This window comes from Necator americanus, chromosome IV (assembly GCF_031761385.1).
Source record: "Necator americanus strain Aroian chromosome IV, whole genome shotgun sequence".
Lineage (NCBI taxonomy): Eukaryota > Metazoa > Nematoda > Chromadorea > Rhabditida > Ancylostomatidae > Necator > Necator americanus.
Genome location: NC_087374.1, coordinates 10,919,033 through 10,933,290, shown reverse-complemented (window position 1 = coordinate 10,933,290; position 14,258 = coordinate 10,919,033). Strand labels below are relative to the sequence as shown.

Sequence of the window (14,258 nt, the reverse complement as noted above, 5' to 3'; positions counted from 1 at the left end):
TGTAAATGAGAAACACTAGCGGACAAATGAGGCCAGTGCTAGAATGATACGCGGGAAATGATCACTGACAAGCATCCGACAAACGTCAACAACAACAGCAACAAACGCAAAGTAGTCGCTCAGGCTGAACGAAAACAGTGAAGTCTGCGTCAGTTTTCGCAAGATCATACCAGGGATCCCTATGTAGTAAATGCTTTGATTGATGGTTGGGTAGTAATTAGAGCCTTTTTGCTCCGCAGGCGCTCATGGATGGTGCTCAGAGGTTGTGGTGAGTTAGAGTTTTCTGTTAAATCTTGCAAGTTTCAACATTCAGCAACAGGATTTCTAAATACACGATGAGACCATTCAAAGCTGTTGAAATTTGAGATACTTCTTCTCTAGACGTATAGTCAGAGAGTTGACTGCCTGTTAGCATCTAAAATGCTACGCCCATGCAAACGCAATGCGACGCAGAAGACTCAAGCTGCCTGGACCCTGACCTTGAAGACCTTATCCTCGGACTAGATACATTGTCTCAGGACATGTGACTTTGCTTAAAGGCGGCGTACCACGATTTTGAGATCTCTCCTTGAAAAAGTAAGGTTAAGGATGAAGATCAAGAAACTGAGCTCAACTTCCTCTGATTGTCCTGAAAAATGGAAGCAGTCTTTTGATTGAATTCTCTCGCGACGTGCCTAACAAGTGTTGCGGAGGAGGTAGCACTAGTGGTTCAAAACGAGATGAAGCACGATGAGGTTGCCTAAGCGGCTGCGCTTGAAGCGGCGCAGTGCAGACGGCGGTTGTAGTCGACGAGGGACCATCGCGAACTGCAGCGACGGATAGTGCTAGTAACGCGCTGCTGTCATTTGCATATGTGACCCGATGTTAGGTGACTCATGAAAAAATCAGATCGACAAGCAGTTTTTCAGCCGAATCCTGCAGGAGTTGAAGCTCATCGTGTTCGGGAACCGCTCCTAGAATTTGCGCATATCGTCGCAGGTCCCGTGTGTGGCAAGTGGTCGTGAGAGAAGTTCCCTTCTTGAATGAGGCGGAACCAGGCATTGCTGAGTAGTGGTCTTCTCCTCCTGTCTCGGTCTCTGTCTCCTTAATGTTGACGGCCGGACGGTGTCAAATGAAGTTGCTTCCACTCAGAGATGATGTTGATCCATTTACAGGACATGCATGACACGACAGAGATGCAGCACTCTTATATGCCTTTGGCTAGGAAGCGTCTAGAACCATTGAGCTTTTACCCGAGTCCCTAGGAAGAAGAGGCCAGTAACCGAAATTAACGCAAACAAAACGTAGGATGCGCATCGTATTTCTATACATCTATCCTTATGTTTAATAAAACAATTTATTCATTAAAACACAACTCAACGGAAAATCCATAACGACTCGGTGAGCTCCACGTAATGTACAATCACCTAGTTAGACGAAGAAGTGAGGCTAATACTTCGTAATTGAACTTTGTATGTGACTGATAGAATCATTTACTGCCTCCGCTGCCCGGGCTCCCCTTCCTGCGAAACATATCATGGCGAATCTTCGGACTAACAGCTCTCTGAGGTGGTGTTCTAGTTGGCAAATTAGGCATGTTTGGTATATCTCCAGAAGGTACCATCTCCACTCCTCGGACCCGCATATTTCGTTGCTGAATGAAAAAATCAATTCTACATAGAGAGTCTTAAGTTAAGTGTTTCGTAGCATCGTTACCGCATCTGACATGGACGTGGCCGATTGAGCAAATCTGTGCGTGGGCACCACGACGGTTTCTTCATGAATCCCTTCGTCAGGATCAGCATTGGCCTCCACAGGATGCCAGTTAACAGTCTAGAATGATTGTATAATGATAGTAATGGCTGCGGGCAGAAAACTTTGAAACAACCTCCTGTATACTCGACGGAGCAGAAAGGTGCATGTGAGATACGTGGTCGTCGATTTTTAGCTGCTGTAACGTTCATCAAGGTAAATGCAGCAATGGAGTGAAATAAAGCGAATAAAACAACCTCGCCACCCTGTGAAGCGATACTTCTTGGGCGACTTCTGCTTAGTAAACGTGTGGGTGTCCGATTCCACGTCGTAGCCTGAATAATACCAACTCTGTTGCTTAGATGAAGCGTGGAAGAACAACACACAAAATCGATGAGAAGTGCTGAAGACGAAAATTTCAATGAGCTGATAGTCGGAAGTGTAATTTCCCGATTCTTCAAAGCAACTGCAAAAACAGATGCTTAGAAGTAATCGGGAACGGTAGTAATTTGGTCGAATTTGGCTATTTAGCACAAACTTCAAGTACCGCTTAGGTGCCAACACAATTTTGGGAAAAATGCTTCTTAGAGGCAGATAACAACGAAAGCTTGACGCGAAAATTAGCAGTTAATTACTAATAGTTAGTTCCACAAAGAGCATCGCCGCGGGTGTCCACGGGACCGCGTCACTTGTAAACTGCACTTCGAGTATATTTTGCTGTGGATTTCAAGTAGGGTCGTCATCGAATTATCAGCGCCATGTCGTAGGGTTGGATCATCGTCATCTACAGGTTCGTGTGATATCTTCGCTTCGGTGAAGTCTACTAGCTTTTACCAGGAAAAGCCGAAGTGTACATCCGTGGTGCGGAGCGTACTGTACTGGTTTTTAGGGGAACGAAGAAACGATGCATACGTCTTGTACTTAGTATATCTACCAATATGTGATCACTAGCCAACCATTATCCCGACATTCGAGAAGCGAAGTCTGCATTGATAGGCCATTAGTGTTTTTTTTTTAACTGAAACCGCATTTCGACCGGATTACTACCACTACAAAAAAGAAAATTGTAGGTGCGGAAGTATAAGCTACTTATGAATCAAATTAATTAAAATTGAAACTAATTAGTACAGTAAGTAAATAAATATTGAAAAAAAAAAAAACAATAAAATAAACAAAATTCAAAAAATAAAAAATTTAAAATTCAAAATTTAACAAATTAAATTGAATAATATATCGAATAAATAAACAGTAATAAATTAAAATGAACTAAAATTGAATCTTGTTTGCACAAACGAAGCAGCATTGCAGAATGTCAACAATGAGCAAACAACTATTTCTCTGCCGAAATTAAATACAAGAACCATAGAAAAAAATGCGCATTTCGTTCTCTACAGTTTCACATCCATTGGAGAAATGCTCCAGAATTTTTTTTTGTCATCTGGGACGAAAAAATCAAACTAACCTTGTCATCTTCAATAATAGGATCAAGTCGGTCATGTCCATGAAGCAACAGGATCGCGTGCTCCTTGCCGACTTTAGCTATTGTATGAATGACCTAAAGCACATTTTATGTTTCTGAACGTCATCATTTAACAACTATTATATATAACAATCGCACCTTTCTACCGATGGTTTTCCAGTGATGAATGGCTTGCTTTCGCTGTTTTGCTCTGGTTTTCTTCGTCTGCTTGATGACCATTAAACCTCGCACTTCAAGTGCAGCATCGTTTGTGTCATTTAATTTGATGCTGTACTCGAGTTGACTGGCCGCTAACTTATCCCTGCCTACCGATCTCTCCAGAACCATTACGATTTGTGCATACTGTAACAATAGTTATAGTAGGGTCTAAACGACATGAAGCACGGTGCAGTTGCGTAAGGAGCTCTACTCGGTGCGAAGCGGCGCGGTGGATTTAGCCGTAGGAATCATTGCGAACTGCAGCGTTAAGCGGTGCTAGCAAGACTCCCCGCTCGATTTCGACCACTACGCTCCACCGTATCGCTTCGAGCGCACCCGCCTACGTAACTACCCCGTGCTTCATGTCGTTTTGACCCGACTACGTGGAAATTGCATCATTAGAAAGGAATCCTTGTGCAATTGAAACCTACCTGCTGTCTCCATGCTTTTTCTGCCTGAGCAATTACAGTAGTGTACGTGTTACCCATCATAGCGATAAGGATGTTGATCATCATAATCGGCATCACAAACATGTACAGCACGAACAACGTTTTCGTGAGCACCTCGTAATTTGCACAAGCGAATTCTTCATACTGAAAAGATGTTAAATAGGAACGATGCAGAAATGAAGCCCTCACATTCATAGGTGCCTGGTCCAAAACCTGATTTTATCAACTTAAAAATATTTTCAATAATCTCTACAGTCGTGGATGTTTTTTTATATCTGGCAAGCTCTTTTTGACTATAATTCAAGAAAATAATACACATAGTCACTTAGATGGTCCGTCTAAACTGGACGTGCGGTCTCCAGCATATTTTCCACTCGTTTAGTTTCGACATTGTCATCAAAGATGCTTTGAAGTTTCGCGAGTTTCGCGAGGTTCTGGAGTCTTATCCAGCTGAACTCTCCGCTGGTCCATGCAACGAATACATCACCCTATCTTGTTCGTGGCCTCTTGGGATCCACTCCAGCGTTCTTTTAGTCCTTCTTTTAGTCTTTAGTTCTTTTAGGCTTTCGTCGATTCTTCTCATAACGTGAGCGGCCCATCTATGCTTTGCTTTCGATATATATTCCACTGGGTTGGGAAGACTCGACACTGCTCGCAAGTCGGAGCTGCGAAGACCGGCTAGGTATTGTGTACGCCGGTTAAACTTCTGAAGACATCTCTCAAAGGCTCTGTAGGTAGTGAGTAGCTTCCTGGATGTGGTAGTAGTGTCTGCTCACGTCTCCGCTGCGTAACATAGCGGTGGAAGAACTGTCGAGCCGAAAAGATAGGCACGGAGATCTTGGTTCGTCAGTCGGTCCGTAGCTTCCTTGATGGGGTGCGAATGCTGCCCATGCTGCTCTCATCATGAGTGTTACAGTGCATAACAAATTGTGCTTGCACGTACTTCATCCGCAGTTCCGCCTGCAGGGTCCCACAGGCGAATGAAAAACGAGCGCACACGTATCCAACTGATGGATTCCCTCCTTAAAAAAACAAATGAATCGCTATGTCAAGATTCAAACAGAGTCGGAGGGAGTTTCGGACAATCGAAGGAAGCTTCCGCTTTCCTCTGTACTTCCAACTGTTGGATATCGAACCGGAAACAATTGCTAGTCGGCACAAAAGGACGAGTTTGCAGCTGCCCGTAGATACCGCAACGAAGGATGATGGTACAGAAAACCACGAATAGAACCACTGTCGCCACCAGATGTCTTTCATATTATTATTATCAGTCGCAGATGTACTGAGGTGAAGAGTTGAAGCTCGAGAGTAAAGTGGAAGGATAAAGTGTCTTGTGTTAATTAATCCGCCAGAAAAGCTTGGATGGCGTAGTAGGGCGGTCCCGAACTATTTATTGATCAATCGTGCAGTCACAGCGAAGCCTCTTGCCGACTGCGCTACACCTTCCCATTGAATGTTGTCCGATCGTAATTGCATCAGACTCATAGTACTTGCTTGCATGGATTCCAAATCTAACATTTCTGTTAACGTTATTTATCTGATTATTTTTGACAGAAATGAGGCAAATAACTCACATCGTAGCCGCCCATGCTAGCTCGGAAGAGCGTAATAAAAGTTTCAGGGAAGTTATCGTAGGTGTAAATGTCGTAGCCTTCTACTGCACAGAAATGTGGATTCGTACTATTCAGCTGTTGTTTTGCATCCATATCCTTGCCGACGAAGAAGAAAACTGAAAATCTCGGTATAATTGTCTATGGGAGCGTGTTCACAATAAAATATAATACTGGGTACTGATTATAATAAAACAGAGGTGGGCATCGCTTGCGGCTTGGAACATTTATAGTCAATATTGGAACAAAATCCAAAATCATATTAAATAACGGAAAATACACTTTAGAAATTATCTCTTATTTTTTATGTTGTTGAAAATTAAATGTACACTTATTTACGACGCAACCTAACACCTCCAATTACCAGAACAGAAGAGCGTTGTGAAAAATTATCACCAAGCACCTAACAACATGTCATGTATGCGAGAGCAGACACACGCAGCGCACCTACCAGCGAGAGGTAGCTTCAGCATGTCATTGATTGTCCACTCGCTGCTAGGCGCGTGTCTATTCACGTACGTGACACGTTGTTAGCTGTCACGTAAGAGGATTCGGTGCAAGTTTCCTGGCACTTAGCTGGAATTGAGCATGATCGCGACCACAGTCGTGACCTATACCCCTGGATTAAAGGCATTACCCCACAAACCTGAGGTGGCACGGATTTCAGGTGGATTATTCGTATACGGGATAGTAGATTATGGAGAGCGGGGTGATTCCGTCCATTTCTTCCTAACTGCTGTAAAAAACGGCCCAGAAGATGCGGCGAGTGCACAAGGCTGGCGCGCTCCAATCGAAACTCCTTGTGAAAAAGCGCGCCGGAACGACCGAAGCTGTATCTTCCGGACCGTTTTTTACGACAATTAGGAGGAAATGGACGGGATCACCCTTCTCTCCATAATCTACGATCCCGTATACTCCATTTGAAGTCCGTACCAGCTCAGATTCGTGGGGATGCCTTTAATAAACTCGTGGCGAGATCTCAACACTCAACTTTGTGCTATGGTGCTTTTAATCATTAGCTCGCCGAACTACACGCGTTCATCGGGTTTTGCACATCAGGCGCAGTTCTCTATCGTGTCCACTCTCATCTTTTTCATATATTGCCCGTTTATTCAGCTACTACAGTAATACTATAGTACTAGAGTTCCGTAAGAGTAATCCATAATCAAGGGTTAGTTCAGGGATGTCTGTCTTTGTGTTATAAACATACCTTGTGAAAACGATACCAAGAAGATTGCTGAAATGATAGCGAACCGCATCATGTCACCAGCGATCATACTGTAGATCATTTGGACGAATGGACCGGTGAGTTTGGCACTTCTAAAACCGCGAACTCTGATTTTCTGCGTCAGAAAATAAAACCTATCAGGGATAGTATTACCTTGCAAAGAACAACAAAAAAATCCAGGAACCGGGCAAAGCAAACACGAAAAGAGCTTCCTCTAATTCGTGTAACCTTAGGATACGAAAAGGAATGCACAGTAAAAGACAAATATTTGCCAAACAAAACACCGATTTTGCTGGAACCGTTTTCTGAAAAGGGGATTGCGGTTGGATAAGTATCGTGAAAGGAAAAAAACAAATTGAAGAACATACCAGATTCCTAAAATACCCGGCTATTCCTTGAGTACGAATTTCTCCAAATTGTTGAAAGAATACAAAAAATACACAATTTAATATGGTCAGTACTTCACATACTGTTCTTATCTGAAATGAGTTTGTGACACCTTAAGAGAAGCTACTCTATCAATTTTATCAATTCAATCAATTTCAGGGCATCTAATTGTACAGTTTCTAGTTTAGTTTAGTTTCTATTTGAAATTCCTGATACATCTCAGTTCAGAATTCAAGAATAGGCACTAATTGGCTTTAAAGTAAAAAAAAAGTAAAGTACAAATCTTGCATAACTATCAGTAGGAGTTCTATAACATCAGAATGGCTGAGCACTCCAAGCCTGAAATACGAAAGGAGAGCTGCGATTACAGAAAGCTTTCGCTCCCGAAGAACGGGCGCCGAAATTATTAAATTCTACAGGTACCCGAAACCATCTGGGTGTGACGCTGCGAAGGATCACACAGTCTCAGAGGTTCGTGGACTCCAGCGAGAGAAATGTGGATAAATATAGAAATCAGGCAGAAATAAACAAGGACTCCGACAACTTCGCAAATAATTATCTTTGTATACTAACTTAATTAAACTTCTTGCGTAGAATCTTTTTGCGCCGATTTCAAAGGCGCACGTTGTATACTAAACATAAACTTCTGAGCCATTGATAAATACATCTCTAGTCTCTTCTGGTATAAAAATTCTTTCGAGAAACTTACAGCGATAAACATTTTCCCCAGTAATTTATCTTCCTATTCTTACCCAATCGTCCCATTGTGGTTCATCCATATAAAGACGAGAAATTTCGGTTGGTCGAACGTAGACAACGATGGACAACGTGACCAACTGAACTACCAGTAACGCTAGACGTTCAATTAGCTTCCGCTGTAATCGTAGAAATAAGGAAAACGACTTTTTAAATCTATGAATCTAAGAAATAGACGAAATCTGGTGTATTTTCGAAGGTTCTGCTCACCATTGCGAAAGCTTTCCATTTGTCGGCAAGTAGACGCTGGATTACTTCACTTCCGATCATATCCAAGTGCTCGGCGGTGCTACCGTTGATCACAGTCATAAGAGCAGAGTCATAATCTGTAAAATGACAGTGATAAAGGACAACAGGATAAAGCGTCTGGCCTTATTCAATCTGCTTGGGATGCACCACCACGTTCACTTGACTTCAGGATCGTTTGAGGTTTACGAACGTGTAACTAGCCTATACAATGACTTGCGGAAGTTCTAGCCGATGAATCAAGTCAGTATCCCTCCCAGACAAGTTTGGTACCAATTTTTCGACCCCGTACTGATGGAATGGGATCTGATCGACTGCACTACACCCGCCCGATACTATTCTATACTGTACATTGAAAATGACAATCGATACTGAATAAATATGAAAGAACGTTGCTTCCTAACCACTTCTTATACACGACTAATTAATTAATTGATTAATTAATTAACTACTTCAACAAAAGAAAGCAATTCAGTTGTGATTATCGCAGTGACTAAGGGTGAATTGGATGTTCAATATGCTAAATACAGTTAGTTACAGTACAATAAACCTGATCTAATAGAGTAGAACTTTATTCAATTCATTTCTGCAGTTCGAGTCACCCGTAACTACCAGCTTAAAGGCATCACCTCACTGGAATCTGGAGTGGTATGGATTTCAGACCGTTGGAGTATGCGTTTTTTTAGACGTAGACGGCAGCAAGGTGATTCCGTAAATTTCTTAATCATTGCCTTCAAAAGGGCTCGAACGGCACGGCTTCGATCTTTTTTTTTCCGACGCACTTCTGCTATAAGGAGTTTGATTAGAATCGGGCCAGAACTTGGCACGAGAACATCAACCGGGCCGTTTTTCCGGCAATTACGGTAAGAGACGCAATGAACGGGATGACCGGTCCTCTCCATAATCTAGTATGCCCTTTAGGAAGGTCAACTCGACTCTGAAGTCCGAGTCACCCGCAGATTCGTAGCTGCCTTTAACCCTGCCACTTCGCCTGCAAGCGCCCACCAGCTGCTTCAAGTCGTTCTGATTAGACTACAGCACGTTTCCATCGATACAAACTCATACACATCAACGAACTGAGATAAACACATCTAACAGAAGTGCACTACTGTTGCATTAATCATCCGAATCCATTTCTAAGTTCTAGTCACTCTCTAGTAAAACTCTCCACAGAACTGTTATTGTTAACCAGTTTAGAAAAGATTTCTAAATATTTTCGAAGACTTTAATCGGCTTATGTAGTCTAATTGTAGTTTATTTTTGAAGGCTTCTCCTAGTTTCAATTCTTTTTGAATTTGTGAGAACTCACTGGTCGATCCGTCTGGTTGTATAGTATCCAACGTGTTCAATGGATATGCAGAGCAGGTCATATCGGAAAATCGCCAGAACTCCTGAAAAGTACATGAATAGATCTCTGGATGACTACATTCCTTCACAGGCATCGTCATCTGCATCTTTCGAAACAATGATATCTGTTTTCAAAATTTTTTCTATAGTCATATTGTACTCATGTACACAATGGTAGTCTGCTTTTTTTTTGAAAAGTTGGTTCTCATCATACATCGTGGACTTAGAACTATCAAAAGTAAAAGAAAACCAGAATTAGAAACATAATATAGGTTTTTTCAAAGAACTTCTCCGAGAGTGAAAAACATATTAAGTCACGAAGTGCATAGCAGAAGTAAACAACTTGCAACGAACCACTTTCATCAGTTCAAGCATTTCCTCAAAAATATGTTTTCGTCCGAGTTTTGTAGCCAGAGTGAGAGGAGTTAAACCAGCGTGATTTACCACATGTGGGTCAGCCGGTTTTGCCCAGTGCCGTACAGCGTACGAGTACATCGACTAAAAACCTTTTTTCTTACTATCACTCAATTCCAACCAATTATTTCTTTTTTCCAATAGTTTTCCCAAGGATTTCAAACAACACTCACACTGCTGTAGTTGATAACGCACATGTGCAGAATCGTGTTCCCGAAAGAGTCCTGGAGGTTCGGATTCGCTCCGTATTGTATTAGAAGATCGTAGATGTCTTTGTTGCCGAAGCAAGCAGCGAAGGCTAACGGATATTCTCCGTAGTAAGCATATCCTGGAAATAGTACCTTACATAATTAAAATCCTTGGCACCACTTTTACAAAGAATTCATTCGGAGAAAATTTGTCCAAGAATTACAATCCATTCTTGTCTTTTTAGCATAAAGCCTACCCTGATAATCCGTGACCTTATTTGTCGCCTTGAAATCTTCGGGAAGGAAAAAATTCCCGCAAGCTCGCGCATTCACGTCGGCTTTATTCTGCAGAAGCAGTTGGACTGTTTCGTAGTCGTCGTGGACGATTGCGAGATGAAGTGCGGACTGGCCTGAAAAGAGAGTGTTTGAGGAAATTTCCCCTCTTAGCGACCACGTATTGTGGCAGGTGCATTGGTTCGAGGCTCCACCTCCTCCCACTACACAGCAACGATCGTTGCGTTTAATTGAAAAATGTTTCGCCGGCGCAAAAAAAAAACGGTGAGAGCAATCGCAAAAAAAATTACGAGGATTGAATTGAATGGTTGAAGGAGCACTAAACAATTTCTAGGATTTTCGAAAAATCCCAAGTACAAGAGCTGGATACAGATTGTACTCACCAAACATCTCATCACCCATGTAGATGTCGTTAGCCATTCCAGGATAACGTTTGAGCAGAATTCGAGCGATCTCATAACATACCTGTTGTTCCCTTAAAGAGTTTGATTAAAGACAGCGCACCTCGAAATCTATGATGTTATGATTTTACGTTACGAGGAAATAGCGTACGGGACGCAGATCACAAATATGAACATGACCACGCTCAATTCTTCTCATTCGATCTGAATAACAATAATGGTGGGAAATTCCCATCGTGTTCAAACGTTCCTACGAAGCACCTTGAGACGCTGATCCTGTACAAGCGTCTGCTCCCTCAGCAGCCTATTCGTTTGTTTTGTTTGCATGAGAACCTCATTAATTACAGTCCGCTTCGCAGACGCGGCGCGTACACAGAATCGGCGCTACAAGGTACCTCGTAGGAAATTCCGAACACAGAGACAGTTTTTCGGGACGATTGGAGGAATTGGGCATAATCACGCTCGTACTCATGGTCGACATCCTGACTCTATCTTTACGTAGACAGATTCCAAAATCGTCATTTTTGTGGTATCCTGCCCTTGCATGATAAAGATAAGGAGCGAAAGAAAGATCAACCACAAATAGAACCAAAAACCACAAAGTCGAAAGGTTTTCATATACCATCAAATCATAGACTACAAGTCATTTTTTTGTTTTTTTTTTCAAATCAAATATTTTGACCAACATAAGCGATTAACTGAACCATTGTTGTGATCCTTAATGCAAAAAAAAAACCGAGGACACTAAGGTTCCTTACCTGTTCAGTAACAAATGAATGATGTTTTCTCCTTCCACGCCTCGCTTGTTCAACTTCCATAGGGCATCGTGCTCCTTGAACTTGTTCTCCTGCATCTCGACATCGTCGCTGAGGCCGAGTTGCACATTCTGCAAGCAACGCTCCACGACTTCTGACAGCAACGAACACCTCTACTCTGACAAACCACTGCTTTCTTCCATTTGATGTAGTCCTGAATTTTGATGTGATGTGGATCTCTGCCATCCCCGTACAGCATTGATGTCATTTTTTCATCAGCAAATTTCAACACCCCATCTTCACCGTCCCGTTCGTAGATGGTTATTAGCTCTCCTCCTGAAGAAAAAAAATGAGTGTGTAGATTTCTCCTCAGTTGTTTAATTATTGGAAGCTGGACAAGTGGAAATCGAATTATTACATTGCACACAGCGTCTTTGTAACCAATAGTAACAGGAGTTGAGAAATGTTTAGACGCTTGAGGCAAAACTCATTTCAGACTAAGAGGGCGGGGGCGCAGCTATTTTTCCCCCCTTTTTCTCCCCAAACCCTTTCTTCCCTCCGGGGTCGATAAATTGGTACCAGACTTGTCTGGGACGATATAAACACTTACATTAGATATATTGCTTTTCATTTATAGGCCAATACACGTGTAAACCTCAAACATTCTGAATTGAAGTGAAGGGGCGCATCCCAAATACAAACTTTATCCTTTATCCTTTATGACGATATATTACATTAGATATATTGCTTTTCTACATGCAAAAATGCAAAAATCGTTCCAGAGCAACCACTGGGGTAAGAAGGGCACGACGAAGCTACGTTTCGCATCGCGGCCCTTAAAGACTCCACACTAAAAATTGACCATGTTGGGATTTCTCAACGAAAAGATAAAGTTGGGCGTCCAAGTTACGAGTATGAGCGTGTTACGTTTATTTCCCAATAGTGGTCCTGAAAAATGGAGTATGAAACTGACTTTTTGTGCGCATTTTTCTACGAGATACTTTACGACGACACCTTTGCCTACGCTTCGGTTCCCTCACCAGGTTATCCATTGTTATTACCTGCTGGAGAAACCCTATTGATCACTCTACACTACAAGTGGACGATGCGCGTGTGCAGCAGTGACGCGTTGCAAGGTGCTTCGCAAGAAAATTCGTACAGGAAAGTCGTTTTCCTTTCCGTTTTTAGGAATGCAAGGAAATTGAGCGTGGACACGCTCATACTCTACCTGCTGACGTGATAGTTTGGCTAGCCCCCGCAAGTCAGTAAGCCAGTTACGCCTTCGTAAACCTCAGACGATTCTGAATTGAAGCATGGGAGCGCATCCCAAGCGGATTGATTAACACCAGAGACTTTATCCTTTAAGTAACATTGCACAATTACAGGAATCAGAAGCTTCAGAAGCAACGAGTAGAAGTCTTAGTTCGTCTGACAGCGTAAATCCAAACAGAAGTCATCTACGCAGAAGTCACAAAAATTGCTTCGTTCATCGATAGACTGAATTGTTTCTTGATGCTAATAAGGGTGCGATTCCTGCTTTTCCGGGAGGTGTTTCGAATTTTCACCGCTACCCATGAAAAATACATCCTGAACCCCACACATAGACGAGTCAAAAAGAAAGCCGTGCAGTGAATGCAGCGATTGGAATCGAGGTCGGACCACCGCGAACTGCAGCGGGGTCCCACCTTGGGTGGTGCTAGGAAATCTAACATATTCACGATTATGTTCGTCCTTGTTATCATTGAGCACGTTTCGTCTCCAACAGCAACTAATTCTTTGCACAAAACTCACTATTACTTTTCTTTAGAAAAAACTACAACTTTTCTTCATCTAGGTGCTTTCATAATTATCTGCACAGATTGTTGGAATATTTTGGAAATATCTATGATTTCTAAGAAACATTTGATTTTAATTATAGCAAAATGGCAGAAATCAGAATTCTATAACAAATAGCGTATTCAACAGCAAAACTCGTTATAACGTCTTGGATCCAATTCAAAGAAAATATCGTAATTCATGCAACTCCCATAACTGTGAAAATACCGTAGCAACACATGCCTAATAGCATAAATTGAAAATTATTGTTATTGATTTGTGCACTCGTTAGACTTAAAGACATCACCCGACGAATCCGTGCCGGAACGCTTCAAGTCGTATCTTCAGGGCCGTTTTCTACGGCAATCAGGAAGAAATAGACGGAATCACCCTTCTATCCATAATCTACGACTCCGTATAGGCATAACCCACATGAAATCCGCGCCACCCCAGATTCGTGGGGTGATGCCTTTAATAATGCCTTTTTTTGACTATTCAGTCAAAAAAAAATCCCTGTATGTCTAAGCTGAGTCATATTTCACCTTTTCGTACTCCGACCCATTTGTAGAGATGATTCTTCTCCCTTTCTCTGTAGAGATTACTCCATTTCTCGTCTGGATCGAACGCTAACTGAAAGGTGACGGGAAGGTACATACGAAAAACACGCAATTGGTCAAATGATCATGCGATGAGTATTTTTTTAATGATCGAAGCAGATAATTAAGTGAATAAAAGCAACTTCACGAACATGTACGCTTCACAAGCTATGAAGGAAAGCACATACCTGTACACCCTCTCCTCTAGACTCAGATTTGAGCCGGGAGGTTAAAACTCCCATTCAAATGACCGGGATCGTATTTTACTTAAGGTCTGTAAAAGTTGCAAAAGAATTATGACAACAATATAATGCGACAGATAGATGGAGACTATAAAACAAAGACAATAGCATGACGGTTATA

At 42.1% G+C, this 14,258-nt stretch overlaps 1 protein-coding gene across 2 annotated transcripts; it reads right to left on the bottom strand.

The window, feature by feature from the left end:
* Positions 1-873: 873 nt before the first annotated feature.
* Positions 874-14,137, bottom strand: RB195_000909 (uncharacterized protein; the record flags this gene model as incomplete). Of its 2 annotated transcripts, XM_064197468.1 has the most annotated exons (23): positions 874-1,083; positions 1,538-1,633; positions 1,696-1,812; positions 1,868-1,930; positions 1,989-2,066; positions 3,194-3,286; positions 3,350-3,553; positions 3,841-4,002; positions 4,346-4,564; positions 5,433-5,587; positions 6,679-6,788; positions 6,850-7,001; positions 7,065-7,175; positions 7,836-7,958; positions 8,050-8,165; positions 9,395-9,476; positions 9,787-9,930; positions 10,020-10,174; positions 10,292-10,444; positions 10,712-10,803; positions 11,488-11,615; positions 11,672-11,820; positions 13,842-13,953. In XM_064197468.1, 23 exons carry the CDS (start codon positions 13,951-13,953, stop codon positions 874-876), a joined length of 3,024 nt encoding a protein of 1,007 aa, XP_064053349.1. The 2 variants fall into 2 exon arrangements, with proteins under 2 accessions (XP_064053349.1, XP_064053348.1); XM_064197467.1 differs by lacking the exons at positions 874-1,083; positions 4,346-4,564 and adding an exon at positions 14,084-14,137 and having other exon boundaries at positions 1,469-1,633; positions 13,842-13,929.
* Between the last annotated feature and the right edge of the window lie 121 nt (positions 14,138-14,258).